At 40.2% G+C, this 23,534-nt stretch overlaps 1 protein-coding gene across 1 annotated transcript in view; it reads right to left on the reverse strand.

The window, feature by feature from the left end:
- Positions 1-23,534, reverse strand: part of LOC104621397 (transient receptor potential cation channel subfamily M member 3) — a gene marked incomplete at both ends in the record, with an annotated part of 84,051 nt that overhangs the window by 11,957 nt on the left and 48,560 nt on the right. Inside the window, 7 exons of the mRNA XM_010287872.1 lie at positions 734-763; positions 2,191-2,331; positions 2,476-2,511; positions 8,816-8,866; positions 10,487-10,621; positions 12,396-12,496; positions 20,571-20,643. Coding sequence (XP_010286174.1) covers positions 734-763; positions 2,191-2,331; positions 2,476-2,511; positions 8,816-8,866; positions 10,487-10,621; positions 12,396-12,496; positions 20,571-20,643 — 567 coding nt within the window. The remainder of the gene's footprint in view (positions 1-733; positions 764-2,190; positions 2,332-2,475; positions 2,512-8,815; positions 8,867-10,486; positions 10,622-12,395; positions 12,497-20,570; positions 20,644-23,534) is intronic.

The raw sequence follows: 23,534 nt of genomic DNA on the forward strand, positions 1-23,534 counted from the left end.
AGTACATATCCAGGGGATGCTCTGGTCTGCTGAAGACTGCCTCCCTGCTTATTCTTGTGTTGCCTCCCTTCTCACAAGAGTAGGAATCGCCTTTCTTCACTCCCATTCTGCCTTTGTATCCCAGGTTTATCCCTTCTTTCTCCAGCTCTTTGTTGTTTCTATTGCCTTTAGTTTCTTCCCCATTTTAGCCTACTGCTTTAATCAGATGAGTTGACCTATTCTGTGCTGTGTCTGTGGACAGCAAAATGAAAGTTATATAAAATAAACAAACAAGAAAACACTACGATCTCCTTGAAGCATCAGGGTAGCCAAAAGTGTCGAGAAAACTGACAGAAATTCAGCCCATGTAAAGATTTCTGCATCGTTCTCCGCAACTGCTTAATTTCTCTGAACACGTTTTAAAGTTAGATACTTATCTGACTGAAATTCTGCTTAGCCTGACAGACTGAAACATTTTGTTTAATCTTCATGAAAGAAAAATGACACATGGAGGGTTGCAGAGGCTTCTTTCCTCTTGTCTATCCGCTAGAGTTTTATTAAGAAATGTTTCTTAATCTGGCCCTTGTGTAAACAAGTTATCTGGATGAAAAATACAGTTTCTGTGGCACATTTCTCATACAAAACTTGAAAACAGCTATTGGTGCCTTCATTACAGTGAATTTAAACATTATCTTATATAGCATATATTCGTCAAAGATGGAAAAGACATTAAGATTTATTACAGGTTGCCTACCTCCATTCCCAACAGTTTCAGGGCTTTAGGCTGTACAAAAAAGTTAGAAAAATGTTACTTCTCCCAGAATGGTGATGAAAAATTACAACTATATGTATATACATACATACATGTATGTGTAACGTGATGTATAACATATAATATAGAGAATATAATATAACATAACATAATATATAATACATGATAATACAAGATAATACAATATATATAATATATATGTAATGCAATGTAATGTAATATAATATACATATACATAAAAATAAAATAATTACATATATATATTTAATTCTACCTTGAGTTTGACCTTACTTCACCAAAACACACAACAGAAGACATACATTTGGATTCAGGTACAAATTACAGCTGGTTTGGGGGTATTCTAGTGGAAAAGAGATAGGAATTACTGCTAATGCATGAATGGATTTCTCTGGAGTACATGAGTATTTTGGCCATTCTCCCAGCACGCTTTCATTGACAGCTGTGGAGCTGCTTTGTATCGTTAGTTCAGTATCTGTGAAATTGCTGCTCCAAAGCTTTTCTTGATGGAGTGACAAAGGGAAAGAAGTGTCCCCCAGCAGCTACAATTACTACCTTTCCTCTCAAAAGTGAAGAATGAAAGTGTAGGACATTTTAGGTCTTTGTCTATAACTGTTTCCAGAGATGTTGCTCTTTATAACCACTGAGAACAACATTTAATAGTATGCATTGCTAAAATCTGAACTGAGACACGAAATGAAAATGTAAGGTAAAAAGAGGCAAAGAAAGAACTACAAATCTTACTGCAAGCAGCTGAGCAGATTTTTCTTCATGCTGGACTGGGTCAGTGGCATTATGGATGACAATATATGTCTTTTATGTTTTAGAAAGGTAGTAAGCCTACTTTGGATTCACAGTGTTGTAATATATCAAATGTGAAAACCTCAAAAATACTGAACAGTGTTTTTGCCATGAGCCCACTGACTCTGATGGAGCCATGTCCAGCCAATAAAGCCAATTCTGAGTTATGGGTTTCTTTGCCCTGCTATCTTCAGGCCGCAATCAAGAAGATGAGCCACGTGATAGGAAATGCGTGAATCAAAACACAAGTTTTTTTCAAGTCTAACTCAGGTGCCCTATGGTATTATTGGTACAGATCAAAAGACTTGTCTTTCAAAAGCTGTGGTTACTCATAATTACAGATTTTAGAGCCAGAGGAGACTGTCTTGGTCTCACCAGGGCAGCAGAACCCAATATTTTTTTTCATCAAATTAATAAAAAATGTAGCTTGTATCAGTGGCTGGTTTGTGGTGCTTTGTGGTGAAATAGCTGCTATGTACACAATGGAAATGAATCTGTAGACCGAATAGTGTGGGCATGTGGATCGTCCCAGCCTGGAACCAACTAAGAAGCTAGTTGGTAGGCTGGTAATGCCTGCCAGTGTGTGCAGCCATAGAGATGGCAAATAACTCGCTCCTTACCCTCTTGGGCCCAAATAAATTGTGGTACAGTGTTCTGAACCGTTTTCGGGTGTAATTGCAGCGATATGCTCCTCCCATCAGGTACTCTATCACCAAACCAATATCAATCAGACTTATCCGATAATCAGGAGGTAAGTTTCCCTGTGATGAAAATAAGGAGGATGGTGCGAGAGGAAGAAATGCTTATTACTGGCATTGTTAAATATACTCTATAATGATGTTAGAATAAAACAAATTAAATAGTTAAAAACAGGAATGTATTATTATGCTGGTTAATTAATTCACCTTAAAATAGATCCAACCGAAACCTGGATATTCTCGCTTGGAAAGAAGACATAAGTTAAATAAGAAGGTGAAGAACTTGTTGGAAGTAACAGAAGATAACATCAGTACACAGTACTCGTATTCTTCAGCTGAGGAAACAAGGAACACGACTGCAGAACAAAAAGCATGAGGATCAGCACACTTGAAAGGTCAGGCACAGTTGCTGGGCTCTAGTCCTGCAGCACCTTTTCTGCACCATCTGTCCCCCACAACTCTTGTCCTGGCATCTCATGTCTCTGCTGGCATCTCTTTGGACCAGCCTCATCTGCACTGCCAAGGCATGGTGAACCACCTCCTGCATGTGATCTTCCCATCCTACGGTGTCTCCTTCTCATGTTCCAGGAAAGGAAGGGCAGGGGGGAAAGAGCTGTGTTATCTACACTGGAGGACTTACACAGTGCATGCGTTGTTACTAGTGCTAGTTGCTAGAGGCAAGGAGAGTCTGCTAGTATTTGTTCTTGGGGTTGTGTACAAACACACACATAACTTTGCTTAACTTCCACACCTAGTACGAGGAAACCATCTGTATGTATGAAAGTAAGTATGAAAATTGTAATAAACCAAATATCTGTGGCTAATTCTTTGGGGTTTTCTTCAAGAAGAAAACTACAGGCCTAGCAATTTTCCTAGATGGTCCCTCCTTGAACTCCCAACATATTTTAGTGAAAGTCCCTCTAATAGAGCCCAGTAATCTTGCTACCTAATTTCCAGCAGTGCCAGGGAGATTGTGTCCCAAGAGGTGAACTGTGCTTGTGGCAAGGGTCATTAGCAGGATCCTGGAAAAGACATCTACATACCTGCTCTTTGTGTCTTTACCTTTCTTATTCTCTGTTAAATATGACATATATATATATACAATGTCTTCAGCATGCACCTTTTATTTTGAAGGGAAAAAGAATAATAAATATGTCCATGCCTTATTGCCCTCACATTGTGAACTTCCTTGCACATATCCTCCTTTTCACTGTCAAGCCTGAAAACAGCAACACTAAGGTTATGAGTTCTCCAATACTCATGGCTTGCAAAGCAATGAAGAAAGATCTCAGTAACAGATTGTCTCTTACTGCACAAGGATCTGAGTCTGCCTTTTAGTTAACTGGGCATTTCCATTCTTCAGTAGCAGGAAGCCTGATGTGACACCGAGCAGGCCAGAACAGTTTCAGGGTGGGCTGGTCTCATGGACGTGCTGGTGAAGTGCTCTTGGGGGTCTCTGGTGATGGAAGAACAAAACCCTGGTGGAGGCACATCTGCTCTTCTGTTCACCCCGGGGAAGTCCCCAGGGAAAGCTCTGATGCCTTTACAGGAGGAAAGGACTAATGGGAAGGGAATGCCCCCAAATGAAAGTTTGCCTCCTTCTCTAAATTGCTGCCTCTGAATTGTTCGGACGACAGTTCATGGTTCAGTAAGCAGTTGCCTACCAGAAAAGAAGGCATGATTCAGCAAATTCTGAAAAGGTCACCCAGATCTAGAGATCTCACTAATAACCCTCCAGATTTACAGAACCGTCTCTCCTGTAGGTCATTATGCAAGAGATGTGACTACAAATTAAAGGTAAAAGAGAGGTATACTTCTGTGAACTGTGAGCAGTAGCCTTGGAAAAAGAGAAAAATACTCTAGCAAAAAATTAACTTGTATAGTCAACATTACAGAAAGACCAGGAAATTCTAATTGTTAACTTCAAACTTTTTCAGTGTGCTGTAATGAAATAATCACATTTTCTATAATGATATACAGAACAAATTACAGTTAGCCTGTAGCTCTTTTTATGTGGTCATCAAAAGAAGGTTAGTAATTCACATGGAGCAATTTTATGACTCCATGGCTTGCTGGAAATATCTGCATGTCTGCAGATATCTGCCTGGCTTCTCTGCAGATATGTTTATTAAATTCAGAGCAGAGAAACACTAATGGAGAGCAGATGGCAACTGGTTCTGCAGAAGAGATTAAATGGATGCGAAGATCCTCCTTCCTCTTCTACTTCAGCTGGGAAGAGCAATGCTTATTTCCCTCCCTGCTCACCATGGTGCGAACAGCATGCTGAAAGGTTGAGGAAGGAGAGAGGGGCATAGTGCCGTGCCTAGCAATGGGCTGGTATTCAAAGGCACAGAAGATCAAGCAAATTTAGTGGCAAAAGGTGAGCTGCCAACTATCTTTCAGTAACGTCCCTTGGCATACCCTTTTGCACTCTTCCTAATCTTGGCTAATCTGATGGGCAGGGAAGTCACTATGGTTTGCAGGGACGCATACTAGCTTAGTTTATTTGAGCCCAGTACTTTTTATTCTGAGCTGTTTAAAGAAAAATAATATAAATCTAAAAATTATATCTTGCTAGGTTTTTCATTTGTTTGTTTTTTTTCCACAAAATGTTCTTCTCTCTCCAGGATGCTTAAAGCAATGACAGTTTTACTAGAACAAGGATGAAGGCACTGGCAGAAGTGGGAGTTGTAGCTCCAAGACAGAGCTGTAGTGCTTCAACAGACTCCTGCTGTCTTAATGTTAAGACACTGAAACTGAATGCTTTGATATTATTAAGTGGTGAAAAATAGTTGAGCAATTAAAAAAGCACAACAGGCATCAGGGTGCTGCATGTGTTAGAAAGCCTGAGTTTCTTGATACAGTTCTTCTCATTTCCAGAAATTTCATACATGAATTTAGATAAAAAATTTCCAATAGCATAACTTTAATAAAAGACAGATCTAAACCTGCCAGTTAAAGTTGAAACATTTTACTGAAGAAAACTCACACATTCACAGCAGAAATACACATTTTATAGACATACGCATATGTATGGCTCCACGCTAACACATGATTACTTTTCCAAAGTGAGCAGCCCTGGTAAAACCAATTGGACCACCCTTGTGAGAGGAGTTACACATGTGCCAAATCATCTGCTGTATCAGCAGACACCTTGAACTACCCTGGCAGTGGTGTCCGCTTCTAAATGAAGGACAGTGGTGCAAGTGGGCCAGAACCGCTCCAAGAACAAGAAAAATGTGGATGGGCTAATTCTAGTACCGCCAACGTGGTCAGGATGACAGAGGACAGGGTTTGATTTTTGGGTATGGTAGGTACCCTGGTTAATAATCAACTAAACTTTTAATGTTGGGACAAGCTCTTCAGTGCTAATGCATTATTCTTTTCCTGAAGAAACTTCAACTTTAAACTGTAGCTAATCAATTATAGCATTTTTTCACTTCAAGTGCATTTCTGTATTCAGCAGATATGAAGCCTTTGATTTTGCATGCTGAGGAAAAAATAATACTTTCAAAATTCTGTATAGTGCTTGTTAGTTCTCTGGAAATGTAGACATACAGTGGCAAACCAAAATAAAGAACTTTGGAAACTTAGATCATGCCACGGTGGGATTAAGTTATATTTACTACATACAATTTTTGGATTAAAGAAAAAATTAATCTGTTAACTTTCTACTTATCTAGTTGAGCCAGGGAAGGTTTTTTAAAAACAACCTGTAGAGGGCAACCTCCACTTACAGACAGGATGTCAAGCACGGGCACTGTTTCTTCCTGCTTAGTCCGGATGCATCGGTTTGTAGGTTCTAGGGAAAGGAGTCAACCCATTTGTGTTAAATTCTGTACCCTCGACAGGAGATGTCAAAAAGGCCATGACGCAAACGATGCAGGCAGATTTGTCCCCAAATGTAGTTATGGAGCTGAGAGGATCAAAAAGCGAGAGGAGCACAGTTGTCTCTAAAGCAGAGTCATTAAGTACTTTGTCTTGTTATATATGCAGAATTTAAGCCTGCTCTGATTGCTGTAAATTCTTTAAGACTGTGTCTCCAGGCCTTTACAATATGCCGCCCAGGCTAACAGTCTTCACAGCGATATTTGGAAATCCAAAGAGAAAAGAAATTGTTGTCTTATATGTTCGTGCGTGCGTGCGTGTGTGTTGAGCATACGCATGTGCACATGCGTGTCTGTAAGCTGCCACAAAACAGGACGTGGTAATGTGACTTCTGTTGCTCAAATTTTTTGCTTTCTTAAGCAGGCAGGGTGGTCTTCCAAACAAAAGAACCCCTCCTAGTCAATTATACAGCTATGTAATACAATAGTAGTAAATTAAATAATGCTTCTATGATTTGTCAGCATCCATTTTCTATTTGAGAATTCACAGTGATGCAGATGTAAACAACTTTTTATAGCACACACCCTTTTAAATAATGCAGGTCTTAAAATCAGGATGTATGCGTAAAAAGCACAGAGTATGCATATCCTCTAAGTGTTGTCTCAAGGTGACATACTAGATTTTTTTCTGTTCATATTTTGCGATACTGTAATTAAATCTGATAAGTCTGGCATCAAAATATACATAAACTCAAAAAACTAGCATCAGCAGTGTGGTCTGGTTTTCATGCACGGTGGGCCACTTAACTGTCATATAGTGATGTCCATTGAGAAGTTATTTCCAAGGAGGTGTTTTCATTTAAATTGTTGTCAGATCTGATGACTGATTTACAGCTTGGTTGATGGGCAAGGGATCTGCTCAGATGGCAGGCCTATGGCGAGCTGTCACTTTTCTCTCAGTGAACCATGGTTGTTCCTCATTACTGACAAAATGAGAAACACAGCCCCCAAGGTGCAGTTTTCTGATGAAGGTGCTAGAGGGTTGCACCAGGTTGCTTGTTTTTGAAGCGCTTAACTGTATTCTAATAAGAGCACACATTGACTTCACACAGTGGGAATTACTGGAGACTTTAGATACAGATGGAGGAAAGAAAGATGATGGGAAAATGACCATCACCTAATGTTTAGCAATCACCATGGAACAAATAATTTCATTAAATATAGTGTAAGTTTATTTAATGACAATGTCTATCAATATATACCTGTGAGTACTGATCATCTTTGCCTACTTTGATGCTTTTTTTTTTCAAAACCTCATTTAAAAATACATCTTTGGCTAGTGACTCAGAAAAAGATATTGATCTTATTTAGTCACTCAACATAAAAATTGCTATGCCTTCGAAGGAGGACTTGGAAAGGTGATGCTGGGGGAGCTAAGGAGTTTGAAAAGGAATATATTTTGAAGTAAGAAGATAGATGATGCTTGTTTCAAACTTTTATAGGCACATAAATAACTCCATATTTAGGAAACAAAATGTTCTGGTAACTTGTGCTTCAAGAGAAGCAGCCAGTCGAAATGCATTCCAGGTTTACTCTGCTCCATCCAAGGGGATTTGTGCATAAGAACATTTTCAGTTTTTTCTGTAGGCATTTCACACTTTCCCATGGTCACTTAGAATACTATATATAATTGAACAATGATGATGCCATGTAACATGCTAACCAAAGAAAACCACCAGAACCTCCCTAAACATAGCTACTGACTATTCTGAAGTGTTGCTTAACAGAAAGATGATATATGAAGCATTGCCACTCTCCTCTCCTAGTTGCTTTTGGTTCTACTCAGCTGTCAGTGACAGAAGAAACCACCAAAACCAGTGCTTTTACAAAAAATCTCTGTTCCTTTTCCAATCTTCTGTCTAGTCCCAGGTACAGAAATCTCCTTTCCCAAGTATGCTGCCCTTGAGGTCCAACTTAGGTAATGTGCAAGGCTGTAATCTGCACATGCTTTGGGAGAATGTTCAAGGCAATGAGGTCAATTGCAGACTCAATTTCTTTACTTGATCGATATATTTAGAGGATAAGGGATTTTTATTCATTGCTGCTGCTGTAACAGTTTTAATACTGAACACATTGCTAAAGGTATTTGGTATCTCCTTCCTGTCACTATACCTTTCTGTGTTTCTGTCTTGACCTCCTAATGGCTCTTTATAATTCCAGATGCTTGAAATTAACTTGATAAGGGGACAGGGGAAAAGTTGCGCTACTTCTCTTTGTACATTTCTGCTGACGAAGATGGCTACAATACACCACACAACACAGAACAAGAAACTGTTTCAGCAAACTGGGATCCAGGACAAGGGCTATATTATAGGCTTGGAAGTAAACTAACAAACGGAAATTAGCTTGGACAATAGTTGCAGGTGTGGAAAAATACAGATAACATCATAAATCTACACGGTATGTAAGAGCCTACAATTATGCTAGCAGAAGCACTATTACCCAAGCATCTAAAACCACAGAGAAAGCAAGCCAAATAACTTGCTAATTGTGCTTTGTATGCAAAAAGTTCATATTCAGTACATACAAACAGGACATTCTATAATGGCAGGGGAAGGAGAAGGCTCTGATTGAAAGCTCATGCAAAACAAAGATTGTATCTAGCTACAAAAAAAGCAATCATAGCATTATCTCCAACCTACCGTCTATTGGACTCTCACCTTTTTGACGTCCCTGACTAGATGATACAGAGTATTGGATGGTCCATGTCTCTGCAAAGGACAAATAAAGAAGAATAAAATAGTTTTGCATTGTCCAAAGACCTGCAAGATGTAAATGCTGAAATGGCTTTCTCACTTTAGAAGTTTAAAAATCAGGCAACTGAGAGCACTTCACCTGTACAGTGTTACCAATTGAAAAACATAAAATCAATTGCAAGAGCATTATTTCACCTGGCTTCTCTTTTGTACAAAACAGTAAGTAAACCACAAGATCTTCCATACTGGGTGAAAACTAAGGTCTTATATACCAGATTAGGCTCCTGGCTTAGGCAAAGCAGGAGCCCAGCACAACATGCACATGCTCTGGGAGAGAGTGGAAAGAAAAACAGCTGCTGAAGTGTCAGCCTTCCTGCACTCAGGATCTCCACTTCCACTGTTGGCGGCTCAGATATCACAATAAATTTGTTCACAATAAATTTGCTCTCAATAAATCTGTTCAAAAAGGCCTTTTTTTAGCTGTAGAACTGAAGACCTCCCTCAAACACACTCCCTGTAAAAACTGGCTTTGGTACAAGAACTACATTGCTTATCTCCGTAGCAAGAAAGCTCATAGGCTTTCTGTTTTTAATACAGGGATACTAGTTGATAGGCAAAGTCTAACCCATCAAAGATCAGATGGGAATCCGTCTCAAGGGTGGCATGGATACCTGTTCCTCTATATTTTGCACAAATTTAATATATTCTTTTCATATTTGATATTTTTGAAAGACTGACTTCTGGTCAACATCAGTGTGAAACATCTCTGGATAACAGCGCAGTGTGGCAGTTTATGATGGCAGGGCTTTGAAAAGTACTGGCAGAAAAAAGCATTTTGAAAAGGACTATGCACTGTGTCACAACCTCTCTCCAACAGACAGAGCTAGAAATCCTGAGAACTAGACAATGCTTTAAGATTTTTTCCATACCGCTTAAAGAATTTGAACTTACTGGTTTCTCTCAGTAGGCAATAATGATGTGAATGCTGGAATGTGCTTTGCAGTTGAGAACTCAGAAGCAATTTGAACCGGTGCAGTTTTACGTTCATTTTAAGGGCAAAGATATGAAACTTGCAAAAAGGCTTTTAAAAGTCAAAACTATAATTTTTGGAACACTCGGTGATGACATGGGGAAGTCCTTTACTGTAACAGACCTCCTGAAATCATCAGCATATTTAAATGCAGAATATTACCCCAAGAAGTTTGTTTCTATTTGTTTTCTAGCGGTTGAGTTTGATTAACAGTTGTGAGATTTTTCTGAAACCATAAGGACTTCTACTGTCAGGAGTCATATATCACCATCCTCCAGGTCCTAACTTGCCAGTTACTGTCTTCTAGCCAGTGCCATCTGCCTAAATCTCAGGTCTATCATATTGGAATTACAATGACCAGAAATCAGCTGGTGCTGTGTGGGTCCTAATCCATGTCTTACAAAATCCTTACAGCAGATTAGGTGGGCAAGACACAGTGTGTTTCATTATATGAGAGAAAAAGCTAAAAGACAACGTGGAATTCTAACATGGAAAATTTCTGCAGCAGGTGTTGGCTGCCTTCTTCATCATCATGTCGTCATAACACGAGTGGGAGGTAGAACAATGAATATATAGAGAGAAAATTTGCCTTAGGCTGGCCCTACCGTATTGTACAATTCCTCTAGCCGGGAGATGGTGAGAAAACGATGCATGCTTACTCCATTTTCTATGAGTAATTTCACAAAATCCACTCTGTCCAACACCAGTGCATCCAGCATTGCTTGCTCAAGGGAGCCCACCTGCAAAGCAAACAATTAATTCAGGCTGTTCCTGAGCATTGTAGGCTGTATCTGGCTGGTCTGGTCACCCTGGCACAAGCAGGGAATCCTGACAAAATTCTGAGGGTTGCTCTGCTAAGCTTAAAATGGAATACTAACAGTTTTAGCCTGTATCGGTTTCTCTGATTCAGGGCAGCATTTAAAAAATGAGTGTCAATGCATTAAGATTAACATACTCTAGGAAATCCGGATGAAGATTGAGGAACTGGAGCTCAGGACTGGTAACGACACTCCACACTATCCGTCACCTCATTATTATCTTTATTTCTTGTTTTCCTGACAAGCATTTTATTTATGTTGGGTATATTTGTTATGTGGATATACACTCACTTTAATTCTGTCTTTACTAGTTTTTTCTTCTGTTCATGGTGTGGGAACTCAGGGGAACTTTGACACCCAGGAAGCAGAAAGAGCTTCACAATTAGCACTTCTTTGAAGGGCCAAATGCAAGAGGTCTTCTTATGCAAAACCTCTCCATTTCTATCTTGTGCAGGTTGGGGGGAGTTAGAAGGATGAGAAATTATCTCATACTTCTAGGTTTTAGTTTGGAAAATGATTGCAGCCTGCAGCATTTATGCAAATTTTTGCTATGATGTGGTGATGGAGCAATAATGATAAGGACAGTTTAGTACCATTAAAATCGCTCCAATGTTTTGATGCATACTTACGACCAACATTGAAGACAAGATAAATAGTCCTGTTCACTCCATAACCAAAAAGGCAAGGATTTTAGAAACTAGCGTTAAGGGGCAGTGAGCTCCAGAAACTACATTTAAAGCAAGGATATTTAAACAGAAGCTTTTCCTTTTGTTGTATTTTTTCCATAGGGAGTTGTAAATGCTCATGCAATGATCACATATGAAATTTTCATGACGGTGACAAAACAAGTGTCACAGTAATGAGTATTGTGATCCAATTAAACCTTACAAATGAAAATATAGTGGGCTTTAAGGAGCTACTGGTAGAGACGGAGTCCTTTCTGGGTGTCTTCTACCACTGTAAAAACTGCAGCACAGGTTGGGAGTTGACTACTCCTCCTCTGCCCCACACAGCATTCCATAACCCCTCTGTTTACAGCCCTCCCACTCCTGCTGAGAAGCTCTGCCCACGGTGTTGGCCGGGGAGCCAGTCCCCACAGCTGGCAGCTGGAGCACACGACGGGGCAGGCATGAAGCAAGCAGATTGATGCAGAGCAGCACTGGGCATGAAATTAATGGCTCAGGTTTGGAGCCGCAGCACTTCTGTGGTAGCATCGCTGATCGCTCTTGTGGTCCACTCAATGACCTCCCAACATTTGTGCAGCAGATTTTTGATGCCCCATCATCATCCAATTCAGTATTTGTGTATAAAAGCGTACTGCTTGAAAAGCAAAAAGAAGTTTTGCCTTTAATTTATAGCCTAACAGTGTAAGATAGCTGTAAACAGATACTTGCTTTTCTCAGCTTGCAGAATCGTTGCCTGATAGTATAAACGTGTGGCTTCCCGTTTGGTTAAAGGTGTGGTCTCTCACTGTTAAGGCATCGCTAGATGTCACCATTTCCTTGAACACACGAACGTATTAACATCTTTGTAACCGTGCCTGCCCTCAGTAGCTGTGAACGGGGACTTTGGGTTTGGCTGGGAGCATGAGTCAGTATATTTTAAACTGTTAAAACCACCACTGCCAACAGAACAGTCTTAATGTTGTGTAGGGTTTAAAGTGTTTTCAGTAGAAGATGCTGTATGTATACTGTACCGGCCACTGTTGCCCGTAAATAAAGATCTGACTGCGGGCGATGTCTACTCTGTTCCAGGCTAATGCTAGGCTCAGCTGGTCGGGAGCAGATGCATTAGCTCCTGTGTACACAGACAGGGGTGCAGGGAGGAGAGGAGGAGAAAAAAGAAACAAGACATATTTTAGACTCAGTCAACAGACCACTGTGGCAATTCCCCTTTGTCAAAAGTCTCACAGATGTCCATGTCATTTCGGCAAGTGATCCGACATAAAAACAAAACCAAGCCTTCCATTGTCCCTGTAATAAAATAGTGGTTCTCAAATCTGAATCTATGGTTTTCAGACTAATTATTTCCTCACATCCCCCTTGAAAAATACAGTAGGTACACATGATACTGGCAGATGCAACTTGCAGTGGAATGAACTGAATTCCCTCCTGACGGATGGGAAACCAGAGCAGGAGCCAGGAGCGATCCTGATCTAGCTGCAGGAATATGCACACACATGTGCAGACAAGTGCGCAGGCACACACACACGCACACAAACACACGCGCACACACACATGGGGACACACACACACACACACACACACAAGCATCTAGCAATTACAAACATGTTCAACTCACGCAGACCCCACCAGTTTCAATAGTCGTGCATTTGACACACATCTTTTATGAATTCCCACCTGGTAAGGTGGGGATCCTGTACAAGCATACCTCGAAGATCTCCAGAGTATCTCCTCTATGTATTTGTACTGATGGGTCTTGGTGGGACAAATTTCCCTTCACACATGCAATATTCATGTGAGAAAGCATGCTGTAAAGCTGGTGTCAAGGTATAATTTATCCAAATTAAACAAGAAACTATGCAGATAGTTTCTTATAGGGTTTGGAGCTGTTTGTTTTTTGGAAGTGAGAGTATGTTTTTCCCTGTAGTTTTAATGGAAGCTATGGGACATTCCTGCCCTGCTGTGCTTCTTTAATATTTCACTAAGGATTTCACGGTTATTAGCTAATTTGTAATAGTAAAACAGTATTTGCATTTCAGTGTCACAGGGAGAAATGGCCTGAATGAACGGATCAACCAAATAAATAAAGGACCCTTTGCCTTTTAACTGCATAGCTGCTTGCAGTGGTTAGATGATTGTATAAAGGTTCATTTTTTAAAAGCCTCATACCTCCACTGTTTTCTTGTCTCTATTAATTCTCATACTAATATCATGGAGTGAGGACAAATAAAATCTTTTCATTACTTCAAACCATTTTGTCCCCATTTCAATAGTCTTATTTCATAACTCTCAATTTTGCAGTCAGTTCACTGCCGTGAAACTTTGTCAAATATTTGGGAATATCTACAGCAATTATTTGGGAGATGGTGGACTGTAGATCATCCAGATCACTTTAATTTTATTACGGAGTGAGCTCTGATAAAAAGGTAGGTGATGCAGGGGCAGAACGATAGAAAGAAACGAAGAAGGAAAAACAGTGAAAACAGTAAAAGACCTTTCTGTGACTAAGGAGCAACGGGAGCACCCCTTTGCCTAAGACACAGCTTCTCATTGCTATATACTATGACAGAGACAAAAGCTCTCAGAGGACACCTCCTGGGGGATGCCAACAGCATCTGAACCTTTCTGAGTTTCTTAGACAAGCAACATGCAACATTCAAGAACAGAAAATATTTACCTTTGGGAAGGGTAAAAATGTCTCTACAGTTCTACTCATAAAAACAGAAAAAATCCTACCTACACAGTGGGTATGACAGTGTAAATTAAGTACAGAGAGCAAATAATGTTCTCTCCCTTTCTGAAGCAAAAAACAGATCCTCCCAAAATGTCATTGGATCTCCTCCTTCCCATCCGTGTGCCTGCAGGAGAAGCGGGAGCTTCGGCAGGTGCTCAGCAAACTGTCTGGTGAGCAGTGGAAGAGGCACATAGGTGAACTCCAAAACCCAGGGGCAGTGATGGGGATCCCACAGCCTGGCATCATTTTGCACCTGCGATGGGGGAGCTCAACCTCCTGGTTTAGGAAAATAAACTGTCTGCAGCCTACAGTCTGGGTAGCCAGGAGTGCAGCCTGGTTAGAAACCATTTTGGATCAAGAGTAGATCAGATGGACTTGTTAACGAATTACTTGGGGAAGGAAGCAGCCTACTTACACTGCCCCACTTCAGCCAAAACTCAAGCCAAATCACAGAGGCTCCAGGCGAACACCTTGTGAGCCCTAGCAGGCAGCCGTCCCCCGTTTGTGCTGAGTGGCCTAGCACTCCTGGGCCTTTTCGTGCTTTAGGAAGGACCTAAACCCTGGATGAACACAGGGCCTTCTGGTGCATCAGATCATGTGAAAGAGCAACTTGCATGGGGCATGAAGTGGTGGCTGCACCTCCAGAAAGGCCCCCAAGCCCAGCAGTTCACCAGAATTGTTTTCTTTGAGCATGCTTACTGCTCCAAATGCTGAGCAGAGAGGAAAGCAAGCCATGGTCCAGCCTCTGTCCCTCCATCGTGTTTAAGGCTGCCAGCAGTGGACAAGTTTTCCTGTGGGTGCATATGCAGTCCCAGAGATGATGCCCTTCTCAGTGCTTGTTACTATAACAGTTCATTTTATTGTCTCACAGAGTGCTGCAGACATTTGGCAGTTGAACAAAATGCATGGTTTCTCAAGGGGTTTTTGTACTTCAGGTCCAAACCAGTCCATCAGCTAGGGTGTAGACTGGGCAGTACAGATCTGCATGCTGGGGGTCTGATGCACATCATGGGGTGGCTGCTCCCAGAGCGAGGTTGCTGGAAAGCCCTTGCACCCTTCTCCTCTTTCCTGTCTTCACTATGTGGTTTTCCAGTGAATGTGGGTTACACTGGCATTACATAAGAGGAGAAGGAAAAGAAAAGCTGTAAAAGTTTGTACAGAGCAGCATATGGGCTGTGGACACTGCTTAATCAATTTTATTCCAGGATGGACTAATCACTTTTGACTCAAATGAAAAAGAAAGTATTCAGGATATTTCAGGTGGAATTAATAAGTAAAAATAATTCCACTAATATAAGAAAAACTCCCTAGAACAAATGTGAGGTGGTCTTTCTTAAGATGCTGTCTCCTTTCAGTCATATCCTTGATTGAATTTGATGCCACAGAGCAAGGATTTGAGTCAGTAAAAAGAATCCAAAATGTGACCTCCCTGAGGACTCATCTCGCTCATGAGCATCACTGCAATGTACCCAACTCAAAGCCAAAGGATATCTGGGAAATGAAAAAATAAGGCAGAGTTCATAACTGCTCTCATCAACTCAATACAGTGGAAACACTTCTTAGGCCCTTAATACTGTCAGTGGTGAGAAATTAGCATTTCCTCTCCCTGCATTTCTGTTTCATCCCATCTCATGGAAAGGTTCTTGTTTAGTTGCATTGTATTATTTTAATAGTGTAGTATACTTACTGCTTTAAATAGTGTTTTAGGCAGTATGACTAATGTCTATGTAATATTTACTTAGTATTCTGGTGTCTGGGTGAGCATAAGATATGTTCCTCAAAAGAATGTTTTAAGACAATATGACTAATGTCTGCAGTGGGACTCTTCCTTCCCTTCATCTGCTCCTAGAAGAAAAGTTGCATTTGGGAATGCAATGCATTGATTTGGCAGTATTTTATTTCAGTATAGATATTGCTGGATATAGATAGACAATGCAAGGATGGTGCAAAGTTGAATGAACAAGAAGGAGGTCTGGGACAGCTGTTAGTTCCTGCAAGCGTTAGTTTTATGCTCTTAGGTGGCCATCCAGGAGTGCTTGGATATCTTGCATTGATTCTTCTGGTAAAAAGTCAGATGGTCTATCCAACATCTTGGACCAAAAATGCAATACTCCTTGATGGTAGAGCCTGGGACCATACACTTGGCTCCATCCTAGGTGAGCCAGGGTACATGTCATACAATGAGTGTTGTGCCCTTGCAGGTTCCCAGATTACTGAAAAGGTAGACTACAGGCTTTTACATACTGGCTAAAGTTTACTGTGATCAATGTAAACCTCTAAAGGATTCTCCTGGGAAAGTCCAGGATACTTAGAGCTCAGGAATCTGGAAAACTAAAATGACACAAACCTGATCTATCTAGACAGAAATAGCTGTTGGAGACTCCTTTTCACAGTGCTTCTAAGCATGTCAGTGTCCTCTTTGAATCATCATTTAAAGAAAAGAATTAGATTAGGGAAAATAGCAATCCAAATTAACTTTCTGCTCTGCATCTCAGCAGGTTTTATGTTGTCTTCTGTTTCAGCAGCTCTTTGGTGAAAAGGCTGCGTTTCCACTGCATTTGCTACAAACATCTTCCTGGCATTTAGCAAATCAAATTACAATAACAAAGCTGATAGCAACAACAACTATAAGAGCAGTAACCAGATATCTGGCCTAACTCTGAAATCCTTCTGTGTCAGTGATTTCATGGTTGGCAGACCATCACAGTGTCTTCCAGGACCATCTGATACTACGTGATGGCTTTCAGTGAGCATGAATCATGACTTATTCACAGGCTGGAAAGTAGAGACATCAGATCTGCATTAGCCTAACATGGCTTATCTCAGAGGGTCACACGGCGGTAATATCACAATATGCGTATACCACACAGCACCTCTTTCCCAAAGCTAACAATTGCACTGGGAAGGCTTCTGGAGCACCAGCTGAAACATGGCTGGTGCTGCTAGTATGCTCCAGACATTGCAACAGCTTCGTGAACTAGGATCTTTGATGCCACTTCAAAACAATTATATTTTAGAACATCTCCATATGCTGTCTTTAACTTCCCTGTCATATGCCTTCTGCTCAGTTAGCAGCTGCAAAAGGACAAAATCCATTACTGTGTGAGTTCCAACTGTTCAAGTTAAAGAGAGCACAGTTAAACCGTATCAATAAATTTACTTGCTACAAATTCATGCAATTGGAAACTTACTTCCCACATTTGCATGTCTCTAAATTAAAAAAGAAAAAAGAATTCACAAGCCATATGCTGTTGTGACATCTATGCGATGTAAATTGATAACCAGTTTGGATGCCATTCCCTAGTTTATGGGAGATCACTTCCAAGAAAGATAGATCTGCTGACAAGATTAAACAAGTGACTCATGAAAACAAACAAGGAAATAATCTCTCATAGTCAGTGCATGGTTTGGGGCTTGTAGACTATCCTCAGGATAGTTCCTGCGTTGGTGGTGCACCTGATGTGGATTTGAAAAGAGACCAGCTCATCGCAAGTCTTACACAGCAAGCAGGAAATGACACCGTGTTTCCCAAACCTCGTTCTCCTACTCTCTGAACAAATAACTCACACCATGGTGGGGCCGGTAATTAGGTGGTGTGCACCTTGAATACTGGCTAGCAAGGACTGCAAAATCCTTATCAGTGAGACTGAGAAAAAGTAACCAATGACTCACCAATTTCATACTTTCCTTTGCCCCCTTTTCAGACAGTGCTGAAGAGGTGAAAGAGTTTTGATTCCTGAATCTAAACTTATGAATTTCAAGGTAATTCAGACCCAGTCTTCAAATCTGCTTAGTAAATCAACAGACAAGTGATTCAGCATTGTTACCTCAGATTTCTTGATTTGATGAAAAGCCCAACTATCCATCAGCCTGATGGGGTACATTTACAGAAAGGCAGCATTTCTTTTAGGGTGGGCCAGGACCTTTGTACAAAGACATGGTATGAATAAGGACAACTGACTTGCCTGAGACAAGTGTTCTCATCTTTGCACGCATTGATTAAAAAGTTATATGGACTTCCGTTCCCTGTGATCAGAAAGCTCAGAGTAACAAGAGGCATCTGATTAATCTTCACTGAGTACCTTCATGATCAGAAAATACTGATGAGCAAGCAAGATGAAGTGTAAGTTTTAGTTCCTTTGGTTGTTGAGCAAGACACAAGTGCTGCTGCCATGAGCAGATTACCAAATCAAGATTGTCAGCCAAGCATGAAAGGAGATGTCAAACTTACACAGATCCAGGCACCTTCCGAGCTAACAGAAGTTCACTACTATGTCTTGCACTACTGTTATGAAGAGGGGAGGTAATTTTATTTTACTAAGGAACGACAGGGCCAATTAGCCACTTGCAAAATGGTTATTCCAGATTGGAGAGGACTACTCATATACCCAGACTGCAACCATAGTACAGTTGGTCATGTAAATACTTCAAAAGAACTTTTGAAACAGAAAACAATCCCTCACAGGCCTATGATTTATTTTCTTCAGCTTCCAAGAGGCAGCTTTCAAGGTGGTAAAAGACTCCAGGGATCTATGTTGGGATTCAAACCTTGAAAATATACCTAGAAAAAGTGGAATCACAACCTTAGGACAATCTGTATCTTACTAACAGAAATCAAGAGCAGTAGTTTCAGTGATTGTCTTAAGAACAAATGTGAAAAGAATACACTTTACACTGAAGATAATGAAGGATTCAGATATATTTAAGATAAAAATGAAATCTGTAATCAAAATACTTCCTAAGGATAGAAAAGAGGAATTTGGTGATGAATGCAATTCTTGTTCCTTGCTTTGAACTAATTTCTTTTTCCTTTCTTCACCTTGATTTATATTGTTTCTGTGTGAAGATGTCTAAAATACCCTGAGATTTAATTATGCAGATGGCTAAAAATTGTTACCTCAGGATAAATCGTCATGTTACCTGCAGGACAAACAATTGATATCTTGATTGAAATGAGTTAAAGTAGTGGAGAAAGCAGTACTACAGAAGTAAAAACTACCGGAGCAAATTAATTCCAGCTTATTTCCTTGGCTGGTAGCTATCAGCTTGCAATTGTACTTTTGAAGTGGCCAGTGTTTGTTTACTCCTCCTGTCCAGACTTTTGTTTTAAATGTTTGAAGTAATATTTTTGAAATGGGATTAATAGCTGTGTAAAAGGTAAAATACTATTTTCTTTGGTTAGGTGAAAGTTACTCAGGCCTTCTCTCTTTTCTCTTCATACAGATTTTGTGAGCCTGCACAGGAAGACACTGAGAAGAAAATTGAGCCCTGGAACAAGCAACACTAATTCCCATTACCTTTCAAACACCCAGTAAATCTATTAAATTTTTTTTGACTCAAATTCAGGTCTGCCACATGGCATTATGTACCCTCTTATTCAGGTGTGGTCTTGGTAATAGCATGATGACAACTGCTAGAGAGCCTCATGAAGCATAAATTTCTCCAGTCACCTTTGGAAGTCAATTCCCTAATGTTTCTCAGATTGCTCTTTATAATTATTTAGTGTCTCTTACTCTCTGTTTTTAAAATCAGTATGGCCTGTACTACATAGCACAAAACAATCCAGATGATAGCAACAAGATGACCACGGTGATTGATACATGCAACTTGTGAAAACGTCATTTGGCGAAATACCATATAAATAGAGGGCTTGAACCTCCCAGCCTTTGCTTAGTTGAATAATCCTTCACTGGATAAGTAAATGTGCTTCAGACCCTTTAAAATCTCTCCTGTTTCTGTATTTGCAAGCAGATATTAAATTGTCTGATAATATCATATTTTGAAGAGAGCCAAGGTAAATGAGGTGTCTGCAAGACGAGGGTTTATAATGAACCCTCGTAGCAATGACAGATTTATTGTAAGACAATCTTTTAAGAGCATAAATGTAACATGTAATGACCTAAAAAGATTTAGTGACCTGCAAAGTTTAAGATTAAAACCCCTACCATCCCAAATAGCTGAGTTCTTAGCTGCACCAGTGAAAGCTGGAAGGAATCCCACACAGTTCCCAGACTTTCCTAGGATGACTACAGATAATGTTTTACTTTGACAACAGTGCCAGTTTAATCTAAAGGGAGATAACCTCCTTGGATGTTCTACTAGCTAACAAGGCAATCTAAATCTGAGAAGTTCTTTGGCTGTCTTCTTGTGAGTACTAATCTTCTTAAGTAACTGGTAGTGCTGAGGTCACTACTGATGTGTTGTGTGATGCATTAGCAGTTGTGGATGGAGAATAAAAATTCAGAAAGGAAAACCTGTAGCTATTTAAACATTAAAGAAACAGCTGGATTAGTATAAAGCAGTTAGAGCAAAAAGTATACTTCAATTTCATAGTAGAAATTTACCATCTAGATACGCTAGATATTGTCAATAAATGCAGGTTTCAGCACAGCAGAGACATAGAGTTAATCCATTTGGATTGATACAGACTCACTGTGGGGTGAAACTCCATTACCTTTTAGTAATGCTGTCAGGATAGCTAAATCAATATCCTGGTGTCCTTCTGATCCCATGCGAAATACTGTGATCTGCAATGTTAAAAGACAATGCCATTATTTAAACCAGGGTAATTTTTTAAAAAAGAAATCAAATCAGGGAAGCATCATTTGGGTCTCAAAATGTCCTAATGGCTACAAAATGGTCTTACTTTATACATTTTATGAGAAGTTTATTAGATAGGATTAACGCATAGTATTTTTTGTGAGATAAAATTTGCTAAAGGTAGAAATTTTATTAATAAGCATATGGAAGAAAAGTCTTCAGTGATACTTACAGGGTGAAATTATTGATGAAGGAATGTTCTTGTACTAGAGTAACATCAGATTTAGTGTTCCCAATGCATTACTAGGAAGGAATTATGTGTATTATAGGTTGTGGACCTAATTTATGGCATATGGCATTGAATAAATATTTTCAACCAAATTTAGCAACCTCCTCAACCTCACGGTTTTATACAGCAGAAACTTAGATAACTAATCTAAGAACTAGGCTTCTGACAGGTCCATAAACGTTGTTAGCCATGTGCAATTGGTGACGTATCACTGTAAGATACAAGCTTTGAGGCAGTGAGGTGACATAGACAATTTGTGAAGAACAAGAATGAATATAGTGGAGCTGTTCTTTCAAGCCAGTTGCACTCTTGGTTAAGACTACCCTGAAACATATAGAAGTGTAAATACCTTTGATCCTTTTGTTGCCATGGCAATAGCTGCTCTTGGGCCCCTGCTTCTTGTGAAGCAACTGAAATTGCAGCTTTTTATTAGTGCCTTTCCTTTACTAATGAAACCTATATCATCATTTTGATCTGAATACCTGTTACGTGTTTTTCTTTTTCCTTTTGCCAGTACAGACTGTGTCTTTTTTTTTTTTAATTGAGTGATACCTGTAGTTAGGAATTTTTTTAAAACATATTTTAAACATATAGACATATTTTACACTCATATTCAGCAGCATATGTTGTCTCCACATTCCTAGATTCTTACTCATACAGCACCACTGAACTGCAGCAGCATCTGGGATAGAGATCAGCAAACTTCAGGGCACAAAGAAAGTGTATTGTGACAGGGAAAGGAGAGATATAAAGTGGTCAAGGCTAAGACAACACCTTGGTGACAAGCTTCAGTATGCCAGCTGAAATAGCCCTGCAGAGCGTATCCCGAGAAATCCAGTGTAGTCCTCCTGTAACACTTTTTCTACTTTCACTTGACCCTAAAGCTCTCGGGGGTTCAAAGGGAGGTAAGAGACTTTGGCATCAGTGACAGTAGCATGTTAAAGACTGACAAGGCAAACTGAATGAAATAATAGGAAACTGGATTAGCTCAATTAGTCAACTGATTTAGATGATGCCTAAAACAATTAATGTGAGAAAGCATTTATGTTAGGTTGTTCACCCCAATTACAGTAGATTGTTTTCAAATTAGACTTAGTTTGACCCTTCAAAGTGTTCCTGAGACAAAGCATATATACTACAAATGATACTTTAAACAATCTATTTTCTCTCTCCCCCTGGAATCTGCAGATGTTTCTGGCAAATCATGTGATGTCTATGCCCATCCCGCAACTTTTAGAATAGAATAGAATAGAATAGAATAGAATAGAATAGAATAGAATAGAATAGAATGGAACCTCAGCGGAGCTGAGGGAGTGGAACAGAACAGAACAGAACAGAACAGAATAGAATAGAATAGAATACAATAGCATAGTTCAAGCTGGAAGGGAACTGCAATGATTATCTAGTCCAACTGCCTGACCACTTCAATGGTGACCAAGCATTAAAGCATGTTAAGATCATTGTCCAAATGCCTGTTAAAGACTGACAAGCATGGGGCATTGACCACCTCACTGGGAAGCATGTTCCAGGGTTTGACCACCCTCTCGGTAAAGAAATGTTTCCAGATGTTTTTCCCAATTTCTTTTTTTAATGTCCTCAGTGACTGGCAAGGAAGCTTTCCCTGCAGCACAGGCAGTCTGCTCCTCTGACCTGTGGAGCACAGGTAATGTGGGTAGAAATACATGTTTCTATGTATGTCTTGTCTCAAAACACAGTAAAATGTGAGACGATGAGACTGTACGTGCTCATGATGTACCTCCTGTGCCACAGCTGATGAACTGCACCACAGGGGTGAGCAGCCAGGCAGGCAGGGCAGAAGGCAGAGGAAGGGACAGCCTTCCTCCCTCTCCCTGCGGGAAGGCGGAACATCTCCCTCCTGGTGGGCAGCTCCGGCAGGTGCTGACAGTGGGGGGAAAACTGTTGCCCCGTAACAGTCTGATCATAACATCCTCACCACGCTTTGCAACTCCCTACCCCGTTTTTGCAGCAATGGGCACCTCCGTAGCACTGAGGAGAAGTGTGGCAGGCGGGCAAGCAGACCAGCTAACGCTGGGAGAGCCTTCTTTGCGTCACTGCGCTTGCTGGCACCACCGCATGGCAAGAGGCCCTTCTCCTTCTTTAAGACCAAAGGTGAAGCAGCCTGCACATGGGGGACTGAAAATACTGAATAACAGGAGTTCAGCGGAAGAACAAACTAAAAACTACATCTCAAACTAAACACATGCTCAGTGGACTCCCAGCTGAATCATAGGGCATCGTATAAATTGCAAGCACTGAACATCATAACGCCACAGGAAAACTAAGGGAAGGACTTTGCATGTATTGGACCACATATAACCCCAAATTTTCAACTTCTCTTTCAACCCTCTTCCCTGCATGCCTCAGAAAAATAAAGCCACTTTGGCAGAACAAGTTGCTGCTGTATTAAAAATAAAATAGAACTAAACTATGTAATTTAGTTACATCAGAATAAAAAGGCTGTCTTTCTACAGCAACTGTTATTTTATTATTATTTTTAAGGGGTCTAGCATAATTCAAGTAGTAAAATAAAGAAAAAGAAGATAAATAATTGGAAAAAAGATGGAACTG

The sequence above is a fragment of the Phaethon lepturus genome, unplaced genomic scaffold, assembly GCF_000687285.1.
Source record: "Phaethon lepturus isolate BGI_N335 unplaced genomic scaffold, ASM68728v1 scaffold14790, whole genome shotgun sequence".
Lineage (NCBI taxonomy): Eukaryota > Metazoa > Chordata > Aves > Phaethontiformes > Phaethontidae > Phaethon > Phaethon lepturus.